At 34.3% G+C, this 18,228-nt stretch overlaps 1 protein-coding gene across 1 annotated transcript; it reads right to left on the bottom strand.

The window, feature by feature from the left end:
* Nucleotides 1-669: 669 nt before the first annotated feature.
* LOC120070814 (large ribosomal subunit protein eL30) lies at nt 670-2,391 on the bottom strand. Its single transcript, XM_039022698.2, has 5 exons — nt 2,241-2,391; nt 2,033-2,138; nt 1,538-1,639; nt 980-1,048; nt 670-889 (listed from the first exon to the last, which is right to left on the bottom strand). Exons 1-5 carry the CDS (start codon nt 2,259-2,261, stop codon nt 849-851), a joined length of 339 nt encoding a protein of 112 aa, XP_038878626.1. The 5' UTR covers nt 2,262-2,391; the 3' UTR covers nt 670-848.
* Between the last annotated feature and the right edge of the window lie 15,837 nt (nt 2,392-18,228).

Genomic DNA, 18,228 nt, shown 5'->3' with positions numbered 1-18,228 from the left:
ATTTAAGTCCTTTGGATTGACATTTTATTAGACTTTTCATTTAAAGTTAGACAACAATTATTGAAAATGAAAATACACTCCAAAAACTATTTTGAGTGATTGTCAAATACTCAAACGTCTAATCTTTTAAATTAGTATATTTATGGTTTAAAGTGTTTTCCCATTCCTGATTCCTGTGTTTTAGTTGCATTGATTGAACATTCGACTTTATTCTTCGGGCTCAACTCCTAAAGGAAGTTCTAAATACAAGTAATGAACAAGTTTCAAATTTTCTAACATTTTTAAAAATAAAAATTTTAAATATTAAATAAATATAGTATTTCAGGTTATAAATTCAATTGTTTTTTTTTGTAAAATTAAAATCTGAATTGTTAATACATTACATATTATACGACATTACAAAATGGGTATTTAGAAAATTTTACCATAAAACAAGTTGATAAATTAATTAGTGATGGTATATACTCAACCTAATATTTAACTATAATTGGATTTATGATTTATAAATATATTATCAAAAAATTGTTTAAATTAAAATTAAATTTCAGAATCTACTGTCAAACAGATATTTGAAAATATTCAATAGTGCATTACCCCTTAAACTAGACAATGATAGAAAAAAAACTCACAAGATGCTTGTTTTGTTATAAGACAAGAACACCAAAATAATGATATGAAAATTTTCTGGAATAAGATAATCTCGAACATAAAAAGGGTTTACAATGAAACCATTCGTTCAATGATATCATGCCTCACAAGCAAAACACATAACTACGTTCAACCCAAAATCAAGTGAATTAAAAAGAAACTCTGAAACAAAAATCTATGACCTGAGAGGAAGTTGTAACCTAACTTTCTCCAGGCATGCTCTTGATAATATCCGAATCACCTGAAAGCCATTAAAATACCATAATTAGAACATTATGTTCAAGCAGTAATCCAGCAGTACACAACAAGACTGGATTATCGAGAGGTATACCGGGATCGATAATGCTGAGGCAGCATACTCTGTAGTATTTGCCACAAGCGGTTCCAAGGTCTACATTGCCTGAGAACGTACAAAGAGAGATTTGTTCACAAGAAGTCAAATTCAAGCAAATCTATACCATCATAATTAACTTCTAATGCAGAACAAGGGCACACTACCCTAGACTAAGGGTAAAGTGTCAAAAGGCCATCCTAAATTCTTTTGTTTAGGCTTTCTCCTAATCCTAAACTATCACAATAGGCTCTTCTTATTCCTTAGCTTTCTGGGTGGGGATTTACACTACCCGGCCCCTAGGTCGTTCCATTGTGACTCTGCCTTTTATATTATACTAATCATTTCTTGTTTAACAAAAGATAAAATCACAAATTGACCAAAAAAGCTTAAGCTAACGGGTGTATATAAATATAAGAAAAGGTCATTAAGGAATCCGATAATTTTAAGCCAGATTTCTAAAGTTTGCAACCAAAATTTCACACAAATGCAGGTAAATATATACATGTTCTAATTTTAAAGACAGGTCAATCCTTTGTTGAAGGGTTAGAAACATACTCCCATTGTAATGGTGAACTCCAACCTTCGCCAACATAGCGTAGTATTCGATCTCGGACTTTCGGAGTGGAGGGCAGTTGTTGGCAATGATGATCAGCTTACCTACAAACCCAAAAAAAAAAATCAGAAATACCCACAAAATGTAGAAATCAATGGTAAAATAAAGCATGGACAAACAAATCAGACACTACAAATCCCTTTACTCTCAAAGGAAAAAACGCGAATATAGTAGCTTCATTTAATGGGTATAACACAAATTAGTAACCTAAATCGGCTAAACACGTTTCAGATCGACGACATACAACACTTTCATTCTCTCCAGCTTATCGAAACTTTCAGTAATTTCATCTAAAATTCTAACTAAAATACAACTGATAAACTAAAAAATAAGCCGAATATCAACAAGGATAGAGAAAATCACCGAAACATCCATCGATGCAAGGTCTAGAGATCAAATTAAGGACACAGAGAAAGAAAGCTTAATCAATAGATTACCTTTAGAGTTCCTCAAGGTCTTGAGGACGGTTTTGTATCCCAAGGTATATTTTCCGCTCTTCATGACGAGAGCGAGTCTGTTGTTGATGCTCTCATGAGTCTTCTTCTGTTAAAGGAAGAAAGAAAGAAAAATGTGAGAATAACAAAGCACCGATCGAAAATGGAAGAAACAAGCTCAGAATCGCCGTGAATGGAAGAAGGAGCTGACCGTCTTCTTTGCGGCCACCATGATTGAAGATGAGAAGCTGAATTCGCCGACTGAACGGCCAAAAACCCTAATTCTGAAAATATATATAGAGCGCCTAAGGGTTACTCTAAAACTTGGGCCTCATGTTTTCACAAAAACGGGTCAGGCCCAATTTTCAAATATGAGCTTTCCTCTTGGTTCAACCATAGGAATCGATATTAAGGGTGGAAGCGATTCGGTTCGGTTTGGAGGCCAGACCGAACCGAACCGCTTTTATTTATACATGAAACCGAACCACATCGTTTGTGCGGTTCGGTTTCATTTTTCTAATGAATCGATTTCACGAACGGGTGGCAGACGAACGAATAAATTTGGTTCACTGGCACGAACTTTGGTTCACTGGTTCACTAGTTTACTGACGAACAAGCACGAACGAAGAACTCTGGTTCACCGGTTCACTAGGCACGAACTCTGGTTCACTGGCACGAACGAAGAACGAAGAACTCTAGTTCACTGGCGGTCTCGAACGAGCACGAATTAAGAACGAAGAAAGAAGTCGTGCGTCCTGCGTCAGACTCAGACCGGCGACAGCGGCAACAAAAAACCCTACAAGTTTTAAAGGAAGAAATTGAAAGCAGAAGGAAAAGAAGAAAATAAGTCTTGCGGTGCTTACTGATGTAATCGAAAGCATAACAAAAAACCCTAAGGTATTTATTGATGTAATTTACTCTTTAGTTTTAAATTTAAGTTATTTATTATTAAATAAATATTAATATTATATTTATATTTAAACGGTTTGGTTCGGTTTAGAAATCAGTTTTCAAGCTTTGAACCGAACCGAACCATTTAAATTCGGTTTCAATAGCCCAACGAACCACATCGAACCGAAAAAATCGGTTTTGCAATTTGGTTCGGTTTTGTTGTCCATCCCTAATCGATAAATGTCTAATTAACACGGTTTCTATTAGGGGTGGTCATTCAAACCGCGAAAAATGAATCGTTTCTAATAATTGAATCGAATCGAACCAAAAACTCAGTGAAACTGAAAAATGTGGTTCGATCCAGTTTGAAGAAATAGTGAAACCGAATTATTCGGTTCAGTTCGGTTTCACTTTCGAAAACCGAATTTTAAACCGAAGCGAACCGTTTTTAACTTATATATATATAGTTATTTATTTATTTATATATTTAAAAAAGAGTAAAACCGAATTTAAAACGTACTGTTTTTAATTTAAAGAACAAAATCGAATTAAAAACCGAACCGAACCGAACCGTTTTTAAATTAAAAAAATATAACATGGATTTTTTTTAAATGCCAAAACTGAATTTGAAACCGAACCGAACCGCATTGTTCAGTTTGAACCAATAAATCGGTTCGGTTTCACATATTAGAAAATTCGGTTCGATTCGGTTTGACTACCAAACCGAATCGTTTCCACCCCTATTTCTATTTCCAAAATATTTAAGTGCTCTTAAAAATTAATAAAATTATAAAATATTTAAATGTAAAATATAATTCACATTTTCAAACAGGAATAAGAATCTAATCAAAGCTTTATCTTAAAATCAGTTGAAGCAAATATTCAAAAATAAATAAATATTGTATGAGAGCGAAATGAAAAAACGCATTGTCTCTGCGGATATATATAAATAAAATTAATATGGAAACAAAACAAATAAACTATATTTATTTAATAGAGTGGCATTACCTTCATTGATATTGTGTTGTAAATCCTAACACTATTAACTATGGAAAATGAAAAATAAATACTATATGCAAAATATGCAAATGCATTGTCCATACATCTTTCAAATATAATGTCTGCTAACATATATAAGCAAAATTAATTAGAAAACAAAACAAATATAACGCCCGACCACTAAATTGATCTAAAAATTTGGGCTATGTTTAATACACCATCTAATCCATCATTAATCACGCCCTCTTTCCCATGTTAATCGTACACCGTCTAAACCCTTTCAAATACCGATAAAATTAAAATAATAGGGTAGTTTTAAAAATGTTGTACTTTTGAAACTATTTAGAAAAGTATTATTGTTGTTGTTTTTTTAATACGTCGGTCGAATTTTGAATCTTCGACCTTTACTTTTTTTTTTCTTTTTAATAATTTAGAGATCGAAGGTTGGAAATTCAACCTTTTTTCTTTCTTTCTTTTTTTAATTTTTTTTTCTATTTTATAAAAACAATTTCTAAAAATATTTTATTATTTTATTTAAAGTCTAAAAAGAATAAAATTAAAAAAAATAACATCTCATAAAAATAAAAAAAAATGTAAATTAAAATATCTCATTTATATAAAAATAATTACAAAAATCAATGTGTGCCACAAGGCGGACGTCGTCGATTTCGAGCTGGTTGTCGTCGTCAACTTCGAATTTGAGGTTGCTCTGGTTCTTCTTAATGTTGCTCTGGTACCTCTGCAGACGCTTCATGATATAAATATTCATTATGCTATCCACAACCCCGACCATGTCCATGCACGTATGAAGACGAATGACCAGCCTCTGAGTCATAATGTCCTGAACCAAATGTTGGCATCATCATCATTGGACTAACATAATCAGTTTGACTTTGTGTTTGCATCACAGGGGCAACTCTTCTACATTATGGATAACCTCATCAAACCCATCCTCTTCCCGTACAGGTCCTATACGTTTAGGAGCTAGTGGAGAAACAATAGGTATATCGTACATTAATGTATCTTCTTCATATAGCTTTGGTTGTCACTACATATAGCAATAACCTGGTTCGAATCATTTCCAATATCACGGAGTCTACTTTTGTTCGATCTATGTGAATTATAAAACAATTAGATAATATTTAAAATAAATTTAAATTAAAAATAATTAGATAATATTCATTCATTTACCAGATGACCCACAGTTGCTCATGAACGAATGACGTAGCGCCCTGTGATATTACTATACCAATGAATGTAGTCTTGAGTAACATCCTTATCAAGCTATTCAATAGAAACCCCCATTGCAATAAACCTTGCACAATAGTGGCATCGCATTACCAAATGTACAATTTTTTTGGACCAATTTACAGTCCTTAAGTCGATATCATCAGTAGGGGTTCAGTATTACAAGGCGATGAGACATCCTGCTGAAAACCGAATTGTCTCATCACCCTGTCAGGAAGATGACACTCATCAATGTGAAAACATGTGAGAGGACTCCGCCATATGTTTTGACCATTCGTACAGAAATTGGGCAAAGTATTCATAATAATTTTGTATGGTTCTCAAATAATCCGAAACACAAAATATTATATTGGAGAACATTAAAGGTAAATACAATAAAAATGTGTATAAAATAATTAATTAGGTTCAGTGTAATGTACAGGTTGAGGCAGATAAAACATGTATCTGTACTGGCTGACTACATGTATGGCTGCCCTAGTCACACAAAATTTGTCTTTCCACCTAAATTTTTAAATTGATAATTTAGAATTTAAATTAACTAGATCAATGATATAAAAATTAAATTGAATTAAAACAACATATTGAGAACCGTAGGCTCGTCTAGCTAACTGAGCGTCATTAACATCTTGTAGTTGTGGAGCCATTGTTGGAAATAGCTCCCAAGCCCATAGTTGCAAAAGTATGAGAGGCCCAACTATCTCTCGAACCTCAGGTCTCGTTGCTTTGCATAGTTGTCTATACGACCATGCCAAACATGCTCCACCCCACGAATACCGCCCCGCATCCTAGAGGTTAGTTAATAGTGGCAGGAACATCAAGTAAACAAAATGACTTGATTTGTCGGAAAACAGACTTCCACCTATCACTTGTAGTATATATGCTCGCGCATAGCTTGTGACGGTTTATTCGTCTGCATCTTCTGCGAGCTCACGAAATTATGTTCCTAACCATATCAAACTTAACCCCAATCCATTAAGTTTGTCGGCAGGTGGGGTCACACCGAGGTACAGTTGGCAAACTTGTGGCCAGTTATCGTACATCACTCCGGTGACCGGCTCACCGTCAACAAGTAACCCCAACAGACATATGAAATGTATGCGTCTCAGGCCTCCATCTCTCGACCAAGGCTGTGATCAGATGTCAGTTCAAAATAAATCCCAATTTGGTAACCCCATAGAATTCAGATGTGCACAGTAGTGGTAGTATTCGATAGTGGAGTGGGATAGTGTGCTGGAGAACTACCTCTCGACGTCTGTAAGATATTTCTCCAGTAGTACGATCTCACTATACAACAGATGATCGATGAATGGACTGGTCGTACAAAACATCATGCTCAACAAGTCCTGGGTTTAAAGCCATGATCTGAAATAAAAAAATATTTATTTCTCACTTAAAAAAATATTTATTTCTCAATTAGAAGAATAATGTACAACTTAATTAACTTAAATAAATAATATATAACTTAATTAAAAGAATAATGTACAACTTAATTACAAAAATAATGTACAACTTAATTAAAATAATAATGTACAACTTAATTAAATTAATAATGTACAACTTAAATAAAAAGAACAATGTACAACTTTATAAATTATAATAAAAAAATCTGAATATACAATAAAAGTATCTACACTTAATTAAATATACATGATAAAAAGATTATTTATTTCTCAATTAAATAATGTACAACTTAATTAAAAGAATAATGTACAGCTTAATTAAAAGAATAATGTATAACTTTATAGATTACAATAGTAAAAATTGAATATACAATAAAAGTGTCTACACTTAATTAAATATACATGACCAAAAAAGTATTTATTTCTCAATTAAAAGAATAATGTATAACTTTATAGATTACAATAAAAAAATTGAATATACAATCGGTAACATTTGGTATACGATCGTATAGTAAAAGGTATGCGATCGTATAGGTTTTGAGAAAGTCATCGTCTATTTGTAATAGGTAAGCGATCGTTTAGGAGTTTGTGGGCGATCGTGTAGTGAGGAAAGTGAGCTCTCGAGAGGCCGTCGCAGTGTGCCCTCATCGTGTACTTCCACTAGGCGATCGTGTAGTAAAGTTTAGCAATTGTGTAGCATTTGGTATACGATTGTATAGTAAAAGGTAGGCGATCGTATAGGTTTTGAGAAGGTGATCGTCTAATTGTAATAGCTAAGCGATCATGTAGGATTTTGTGGGCGATCATGTAGTAGGGAAAGAGAGCTCTCGAGAAGTCATCGCAACGTGCCCTCATCGTATACTTCCACTATGCGATCGTGTAGTAAAGCTTAGCGACCATGCAGCATTTGGTATACGATCGTATAGTAAAAGTAGGCGATCGTATAGGTTTTGAGAAGACGATCGTCTAATTGTAATAGCTAAGCTATCGTGTAGAAGTTTATGGGCGATCGTGTAGCAGGGAAAGGGAGTTCTCGAGAGGCCATCACAACATGCCCTCATCATGTACTTCCACTAGGTGAGCGTGTAGTAGCTCAGCGATCGTGTAGCACTTGGTACACGATCATATAGTAAAAGGTAGGCAATTGTATAGGTTTTGAGAAGGCGATCGTCTAATTGTAATAACTAAGCGATCGTGTAGGAGTTTGTGGGCGATCGTGTAGCGAGGAAAGAGAGCTCTCGAGAGTGGAAGTTCGGAAGACGCTGTCGTGAATAGGCCATCGCAGCGTGCCGTTCATCGTCTACTTCCACTAGGCGATCATGTAGTAAAGCTCAGCGATCTTGTAGCATTTGGTATACGATTGTATAGTAAAAGGTATGCAATTGTATAGGTTTTGAGAAGGTGATCGTGTAATAGTAATAGTTAAACGATCGTGTTGGAGTTTGTGGCCGATCGTAGAGAATTTAGTAAGCAATAGTTTAGTCATACTAAGTGATCGTGGAGAGATTGTAAATGATCGTTTAGCCTTTAATAAAGAAGTTGTTCATCATTCCCTTGTTCACTGAAAGTCTGCACCTATTGTTACGTTAATAAAGAATTACTAAACGATCACATAGTAATTTTACTAAATGATTGTGTGCGATCGTGTATATAATTACTAAACGATTCTTTAATTTCCTTTAGGTCAAGGGTTGCAAATTTTCTCATCTTCCCTTACAGATCTTCTTTAGTTTTCGACAGGTCGAGGGTTGAATCCTCATCCTCTTCTCAATTTCCTTTAGGTCGAGGGTCAAACCCTCGATCTCTTCTTTAATTTTTGATAGGTCGAGGGTTGAACCCTCGTCCCCTTCTCAGGTCGAGGGACAAACTCTCAATCTCTTCTTTAATTTTTGACAGGTCAAAGGTTGAACTCTCGACAAAATATTTTAAACTAAATCTCCGCCTCGAAATCTCAAAAACAATCGTAGATTTCTAAATAGTTTCAAAACCACTATATTTCCCTAAATAGTTTTCGTAATCACAATATTAAAAAATAATAAATAATAAATAATTAAAAAAAAAAAACTCTTTCAAATACCTTACATTAAAAAACAGCAAATTGCTTCAATTCTGTTTTAAAATTACAACATAGAAAAGAAAAAAACATACATCAGTATGTAGTAAGTTAAGCATCAAATTAGAGGGAAGATGGAAATTTCACAATGCATCTCCCTCGAACAAACTCGAGGTACTACCATTGAATCTTCCCTGCTATTATCTTGGTAAAGATCGATTTGTGAGAACTGTTTTCTGAAAAGAGAAGGAAATTGAATTATGGAGAACTCACTTTTCAGTAAAGAACCTTGGGAGAGTAAATGAGGAAATGGGAGCCGAAGTTTTATTTTCTTTGATAACATTTTTTTTTCCCTGAAAAACTTCCCATCCCTTCCTTTATTTGAAAAATGAAGTTGGGAGTTAATCAAAGTTAACTTTCTACTTAATTAAAACAAATAATTTACTTTAATCAATTATTAATTACAATAATTCATAATTAAATTAAATTGATTAAATACTTAATTAGTTTTTTAAAAAATTAAATATCTTATATTTGATTTATTAAATATTGAAACTTTATTCAAATATTTATCTCTTTCATGACCTATAGTTATAATATGAATCTCATTCATATTAAATTTTAGCTTATGAATACTTATATTAATTATTTGAATTATATTCAAATAATAAATCTCCTTTTATTATAAAGTTTAATTTTGAATATCGTCCAAAATTAATTTTATATTATAATGCATCTATATACATTATATTGATTTTATCGTATACAATTAATGTTATTCCCTTTAATAATTTGAACAATTCAAATCATTTCAAAAGTATTGGTCCTTGTTTACCCGTTGTGAGCTAGCAAGGGAACCTAGTAGACCTACATATTAGAAGCTTCAATGATTCGATTTTAACTAATTAGACCCTCTAATTATGTTAATGAACATTCATAGAATATTTTTTCCATCAATGGATTTAACCATTACAGTAAGTAAATCATTCACGAGTAGTTCGTAATTATAGTTGGACCAAATTATTGTTTTACTCCTGTAAGTACCTCGTATTTTTTTTTTTTTGAAGAGGTATTGTAATTAAAGTGTGGGGTGGGGGAATCGAACCTCAAACCACGAGGTTGATAGTATGAACATTATGTAAAAAACGCATAGGTATTGAATGTAAATAATTGACTATCATCAATAAATAGTTATTGATGTTATTTCGAGTGTCATTAATTGTATTGTCTTTGTTTTATCTTAATAACCTTAGTCCAATAAACAAACTTCCTAAGTTGTCTCATGAGTCTTGAACTGTATGTGGAGACATATAGGGATCAATGTTTAAGATATAGTCTAAATAGTTTATGGTACAGGGATAAGATTGGGTACCTTATCCTGGTGCTGTGGATTTAACCCACTTTGCATTTGATACAAGCGCAGTGAGTTTACATAAGACCGGACTGCGAAATAGTACCCATTAGATGTAATTCCATCGACTAATTAGGTTTACATTTCAATAGAATGACATAGGCAACTTAGTCTTAATCCTAAGTTTATTATGAACTACTATTCACGAGGGATTTTTCTTTGATTTGTATGAGTGAGAGTGGCCAGTTCGCCGACTCAATTTATCTACTATTTTAGGACGAGACAGAATGGGGGAGTTGGGAACATAATAATATAATATGGACTTCACTCATTCCTGACAATAGGGTAAGTAGATGAGTGTTCTCTTAAGTGGTGTCTTGGGGACTTGAACAAATGACACTACCCTCTCACTGGCCCGAGAGGAGTTTCTATCTAATGGTTGGATCATAAACAGATTGTTCATTAAAGAAGCACTGGTACTTAAGGATAAAGAAGTAACATAGGGGTATAAAGGTAATTTTGATAAGCTGGTGTTACCAACACTCATGAAGGACTAACTTGTTGTTATTGGTCTATATTCATGGACACGGTAATATACATGCAGTGAAATAAGTGCAACCATGGGTCTCTAGTAAAGTGCACTCACAGTTAATGAATATTGATCAATGTGGTTAATGAGTTTAGACAATTAGTCTCATATCGTTGGAATTTTTTATCTATAGGTCCACGAGGTCCCATTCTTAGCTCGTAAAGGGAATTGAGTATTTATGTTTTGAATGGAGTTTGAAATGTTCAGATTCCCTTAGGAGAATAGTATAATGTATAATGATACTTATAATATAAAGTTTATGTTTTAATTAAACTTTGTAATGTAAATTTAATTTTAGATATGATTCAAAATTAATGTATGATAAAATTAAATATTTGAACTCCAAATATCAATTTAATATGAATGGGATTCATATTAAAACCATGGGTAAAATTAATGTGTATTAGATGCATCTTAAAACTATAGGTTATGAGAGAAATACAATTGAATATGATTCGAATGTAGGCTAAATTAAATATTTGATATTTAATTTGGTAATAATTTAATTAGAGAATTAATTAATTGTTAATTAATTAAATTAAATTAAATTTGATTTAATTAAATTAACTGAATTAAGACCATAGATTATATGAGTGATGATATGATTTAAATGAAATTATTAATTAAATTAGATTTAATTAATTAGGCACCTATGGTCATCTTAGTGAAATGTATTTTTCTATTATTAACGGTGTTGTATAATGAGACTAATCATTTTGTGGTCCGGTCTTATATAAACTCTTTGTATAAGATACCCTCACTCACATGTCTTTACATGAATGATCATGATTAGATCATTTGTAGCACTTTACAACACTTGTAACATCTACAAAGTGTGTCATATCCGTAGTGTCACCAAGATAAGGTACACAACTTTATCCATCTACTACAGACCGTTTAGGTTATTATTTAAACAACATCCACCTGTATGTCTCTACATACTTGTTTAAATTACCTAAAATAACATATGATATTAGTTTATTGGATTGAGTGTATGCTCAAAAATAACAATTGTTTTATTAATAATAATTTATTTTTACAATGTTTACAAACTACGAGAATACAAGAGATTTAGAATATTAGTCCCGATGGTAGGGTGATCAGATACCCCTTCACTGAAATGAGACCATCTCAACCAATAAACAAAATAACTTTTTGTTCTTGTTATTATTAGTCACCATTGTTTGATCCGCAACTTGTTAACTAACTTTACATTTTCTTGTAAATGTAACCCCTCATTTTAGATTATAGAGTTCCGTCCCAATGAGCCAACCATAGGGAAAAATCGATTGGGGCAAAAACTAAAACAACCCTATCTATTTATGAAGTTTGAGTTCGACTTTTATTCACTTTAGTTTATGAAATATGAGATATTTTAGTTGCATTAACCACAAACCAATAAACTAAGATTCATGGTTATCGTTGTAACTTAAGCATATAAGTGGAGACATATAAGTTGTCACACCCCCTTTCAGACTACTCTTTGAGTCTAAGAAAGGATATGGCTGCATTAGTTATCAACCTTTTTGCTGACCCTTACTGCCTTATAACTCTAGCAGAAATAACTTTGATATCAACAAGCAATTTCATACACAGCGAATGCCTCTATGGCTAAAAACATTAAGTGTTAAACACAAAATATTTACAGATATTACAGTATTAGTTCCATGAGTCCCGATATCCAAAACCTTAGTCCCTATATGAACAACTGTAACATGCGTACAATATTTATAGTAACCACCTAACAGACGGATTACAATAACTTTTGTCCTTGAGTGGCAGAGCAAATGCAGAGCTACCTCCTGAGGATTTGACCACTACTTGGGAGAAAGAAAAACAATTGAAAACGGGTGAGCTTGCTAGCCCAGTGAGTGACTTAAGAAAGAAAACTAATTCTCATGAAAAATTCTTAATAAAGAGAACAAACTAAAATGTAAATATTTACAGTAACCTTGTACTGCAATATAGATATTTTCGCATAAAGCATATAAAGATGTTTTGATCATAAAACATTAATTGTTCCTTAGTTGAGAATAACCCTGTTGTAGTTTAATCCCAACATACTGCTTAGTCAAAAGATAACCCTTTTCGCATAAAGCATATAAAGATGTTTTGATCATAAAAAATTAATTGTTCCTTAGTTGAGAATAACCCTGTTGTAGTTTAATCCCAACGTCAACTGCTTAGTCAAAAGATAACCCTTTTCGCATAAAGCATATAAAGATGTTTTGATCATAAAAAATTAATTGTTCCTTAGTTGAGAATAACCCTATTGTAGTTTAATCCCAACGTCAACTGCTTAGTCAAAAGATAACCCTTTTGCTCAATTTCTGACTTTAACTACCTACGTGCACGCGACCATAACTAAGTATCGTCATACCTTAGGTACTTTTGCTCAGATAACTTCTCAAAATGTCCCTCAGTATCGAGCTACTCGGATACCTTCTCAAATGTCCCTCGGTATCGAGTTTCGAGTAAAACTAGTCATACAACGACTTTATCTTTAAAGCATGTAAAGAATAACGCATAGAAAACATGTCTTTAAAAATACTAACGCATGTTTTGTTTAATTAAACACACATAAATAGTTTTTCAATAAGCTTTCATACATGGCATGCGTTTAAAACATAACTCATGGTTTGTTTGGAAATTACTTTGTTAAACTAGCTAGCATGAGAATAATCTTTCTTTAAAACATTATAAACATTTAGTCACTCACAACTTTTAGAACTATTCCTCAAGGGTTGATATACTTCTATCACTGGTGTCAATCCTGTGGACACAAAAGCATATACTAACTACTAGCATAGGTCTCCCTTTTAAGACTAACCCTTAAGTAAGCTTTGCGTTAGCCTTCCCTTTTGAAGACTCTCACAACAATGCACTTTGCTGTAGGTTTTATACTTAGGCATTTCTTTGAGATTGGGCTCATGCAAAGCTTCCAACCGCTCTTTACAAATGCAACACCACTTATGTAACCAACACTTTTCTCTCTAAGTGTTCTTATAGCTGCACATGGTCATCCTCAAGGCTACTTATGCGTCAAAGACTCCACTGCAAGCTCTCCTCGGCCTACACAGCAAGTCCAACGCATGGAAAAGCTCAGCTCTTGGTCTGTCCAAGTGTTTCCTTCGAGCTATCAGCTTACTCAACTTAAGCAGCTGCCTGCTTGTTCATACAATTCCATATTCAAATTTCGAAATTAATAACTCGAATTCTAGAGCTCATCTCAAGAAATATCCTTCTACAAACTTGTTAAGAATTGTCTTAGGAAGCTTATCTCAAAATTTCAGCTCCAGACTCTTTGTGGTCTATCCTAGATACTCGATTATTTAATAATGGCCCGAATTCACCTAATAGCAGAACCTCTGGTCCTTTTTCTTCTTCTCCGGCCTTATCCCGATGAGGAATTCTTCTAGAAGTGTCACCTCTGGAAGTTTTACAACGACACCAAGAACTCTAAATTTACACGGAGGAAATGATCAAACTAATCGTTTGAAGTTCGACCTCCCATTTTTATACTGCTTTCCACCGCTTCTCATTAAAGCATAGCATGACACCTTTAGTTTTCATGGAGTTAAATCCGGTGCTAAGGACATCTGGTGTTTTTAATCGGTGATTAATACCGATCAACAAAAGTTCAATCATTTAGCTCACCGACCCATCGTTTAGCTCATCGTTCAGTGACCTCACGTTAATGCTTGTTACCCAAAATCTCGCTCTCGCCCAACGCATAGCACATAGCCTACTGCACAACTCTTTCTCATCGTGCAGATCTCGTCGATGCCCATCATCTAGCGTATCACGGCTATCATCTAGCACCCACGCCTATCATGTAGTGCCATTGCCTAGCGTCATTGTCTAGTGTTGATGTCGATCGTGTAGTGTCAATGCCTCGTCGATTAACGTTATCGTCCATCACACAACACTATCGTTTAACGCGACTCTTCACATCATCTAACACCGCACCTTGCCGCACGATCACCTACCACATTGTTGAGTACTGCTTAATTGCTACACGATTACCTACCGCATTGCTACACGATCGCCTCCCACATCGCTTAGCTCCGCGCATTGCTACACGATCATCTACCGCATCGCTTAGCTCCGTGCATTGCTACACAAATCGTCCAGTGCGTGCAACTCCAACACCCAATGCCCACGCTCGCGCACACTTGAGGCTGCCACATGCTTGCTAACCTCTCAAGACTTGGCTGCCACGTGCTTGTCCACGCATAGCCTTTCTCTCGGCCACACTTTGGCTTCCTTCAATGCCTAAATAACCTCTCAAATGAGCAAAACCAACGCATGGCACAACACTTAGCCAATTTTCTAGCCTCCAACGCATGGGTTACACTTAGCCAATTTTTTCAAGCTTTACCCAATAGTCAAGCCTTCAACTCAAACTTTTCTTCTAACTTTTTACCCTTTTCTCCACAATTACACGTTAATTCTCACATCAACCTACTCACCACACTGATCTCAGTAGGGAACATACTCAAGTAGAGAAATTAGGGCTCAGGGTTCACACAAGTGGATCATGCTTTAGGTGATAATCTAAATGATTTGTAGTATATGGATAAATGAGGGATACCTTATCCTAGTAACACTACGAGTGTGGCCCACTTTGTAGATATTACAAATGTTGTAAAGTGCTACAAATGATCTGATCTTAATCATTCGTGTATTAGATATGCGAGCAGGGACACTCTATACAAAGAAGTTTATATAAGACCGGACCACGAAATGTTTAGTCTCGTTATATAATGCCATTCATAATTGAGAATTTCATTTCACTAGGATGACCATAGGTAACATAATCCTGAGTGAGTTGTGAACTCCTGCATATGAGGGCGGTCATTTAATTTGCATGGGTGGGAATGATTAGATCGCCGACTCAAACCTACCATTTTGGGGATTCATCTAATTGGAGAGTAAGATGGAATTCACTCCTTCTCCGAAAAAAGGGTAAGTAGATAAATTGCTTCTATAAGAGTTGATTCTGGGGCTTGAACAATGTGGCACCACACCTTCTTTTGGCTCAATAAAAGTTTAGTCGTAGTGGGACTATGATCTATTGTTCATTAGAGGGATCGGTGGTACTTAAGGAGTTAGATGTAACTACAGGGGCAAGACGGTAAATTGGCATAGCTGTACTTACAAGTGATTTGTGAAGAGTCATCATATTGTTAATTGGTTATATCCAATGGATACAAAAATATATCTGTAGTGCGAATAGTGCAGTTGTCGGTCTTTAGTAGAGTGCCCGACAGATAATGGATGGTGGATATTGTGATTAAAGAATCTAGTAAGTTGTTCACGTACTATTGAAACTTTAAGCTACAGGTCCATAAGGTCCCCTTTGTAGCTCAATGGATTCAAGTTGAAAATTAGTTTTTGGGTTAGTTTGAAATGTTCAAATTAACAAGAGAGAATTTGATTATATATGATATAATTCAATTAATTCAATTACATATGATCTAATTGATTTAATGTACTACATTATTATTAGATTGAAGGAATTAATATAAATATGATTTATATTAAATGCCATAAAATAGAAAAATAACTCTGGGTTATATGTTGGATATGATACAATATTAAAACTATAGGTTATAAATATAATATGATAAGTTAGCTATTAATTATGAGATAATTAATTTTATTTTTCTCCAATAACCACCTTAGTGGGTGGTTTTTTACGGTTTATGGTAATTGTGGGATAAAAAAGAAAAATAGTTTTTCATTATTCATTCTACGCCTCACGTATAACAAAATAATGAAAGAGTTAAATAACATGCGGCGGAAGTGATGGAACACGAGACATGCGCAGTGGAATAAGGATTTAATTACACTCTAATTGCCTCTAATTAAAAGGAAATTAGCATGCAAATATAGGAAAAAAACTGTAAACTAAAAGAGATAGTGTACGACCTTTGTAGCTCCCGAAAAATGCTTTTTCTCGCTGAATATCGACCCGAACTCTATCGGACCACCACTAGAGTTTTCTGCTATTCTCTGAACTTAGAACCGGGTTGTGGAACCCGGTGAACGAAGGAATGAAAAGGAATAATGGGAGGTTCAAGGTTAATATGAGAAAAATGGAGTTTTTGCTGAGAACTTGGAAAAAAAAAAAAGAAGAAAATTCAGCAAGAAGAAGAAGACTTTATTTAAAAAAAACTTCATTTTATAAAACAATTACATGCATATAATGCATGTAAAAGCTCACCAAAAATCAACACAAAGCACTAAACCAAAGTGGGCTATATATCATTCTATATTATTTACACATAGTCCACTTAAGTCAGTGAGATTATCCAACAAAAATATTGGATAATTCCACTAACTCTAGTCAAGAGCAAAAAGGTCTTTTTCCATTTGGTCAAAGTCAAAATACCGTTTTACCCACGAGAACACTTCTCGTTCCTTCAGTCCCACTGAACTTCTAAAGAATAATTGATTTGTGGTCCAACCAACAAATCGAGTCCTCTCAGCCTAGAGAGAGGGTGGGGCCCCTTGTTTTAATTCCGAAGTGAGCACTTAAGGGAACAACCTATCTACTACCCCTAGAGACGGGTAGGAGTGAAGTCCGTCTTGCATCCTATGTCCCCAGCTATTTACCCGGTCTTACCCCTGAAATGGGAGGCTTATTGAGCCAACGTTGTCGAGCTACTTTCACCCATGTAGATCTAAGGATAATCCCAAATAAATAGGAGTTCATAGTTAGCTCAGGATTGAGATCGAGTTACCTAGGTCATTAAATTTGAATTAGTCAGTTTTATACAGTAAATAGTGTTATAAAGCAAAAGTGACTAAGTCGTGGTCCAGTCTTATACAAACTCATTGCATAGGCTGCCCCCACTCACATATCTCTATATGAACGATTCAGGATCACATCGTTTGTACTAACTACAAAGTGGGCTGCATTCATAGTGTCCCCAAAATAAGGCGTCCAACCTTATCCCTATACTATAGACCATTTTAGGCTATATACTCAAACTTGATCCATGTTTTATATCATCACATAAATTTCAAGTCTACATAAAATAGCCTCAGGACCTTAGTTTATTGGATTCAAGATTACAATTTCAATAACAATTTTATCGAAAAAATAAAACAGAATATGTTTATCAATTTACAAACTACGAGTTTTAGGACATAAAATCCAACAAACTCCCACTTGGACTAAAACTCCTAGTGGAATATCACAATGTTGAATTTAGGTGAGAAAAAGAAACATATAAGTACAATAAACATATGAATACAATAAACTAGGGCATATACCCAAAAGTTCTCCCATTTGTCTTGGTTTACAAACTTCATAAACCTAGAATCTGTAGGTGACCTTCAAACACTTTAGCCGTGAGGGCCTTTGTAAAAGGTTCAACAATGTTTTGCCCAATAGATATCTGGGTCACTACAACGTCTCAACGATGTACAATCTCCCAGATGAGATGGTATTTGCGCTCAATATGCTTGTTGTGTTTATGGCTTCTTGGTTCTCTTGAATTTGCATCTACACCACTATTATCACAATATAGGGTGATAGGCAGATGCATATTTGGAACGACTTCCAAATCTGTCGAGAATTTCTTCAACCATACTGCTTCATTTGCTGCTTCACATGCAGTTACGTATTCAGCTTCCATTGTGGAGTCTGCAATACAG

This window comes from Benincasa hispida, chromosome 2 (genome assembly GCF_027475165.1).
Source record: "Benincasa hispida cultivar pf3 chromosome 2, pf3_genome.v1.1, whole genome shotgun sequence".
Classification (NCBI taxonomy): domain Eukaryota; kingdom Viridiplantae; phylum Streptophyta; class Magnoliopsida; order Cucurbitales; family Cucurbitaceae; genus Benincasa; species Benincasa hispida.
This window is presented reverse-complemented; position numbering and strand designations above follow the sequence as displayed.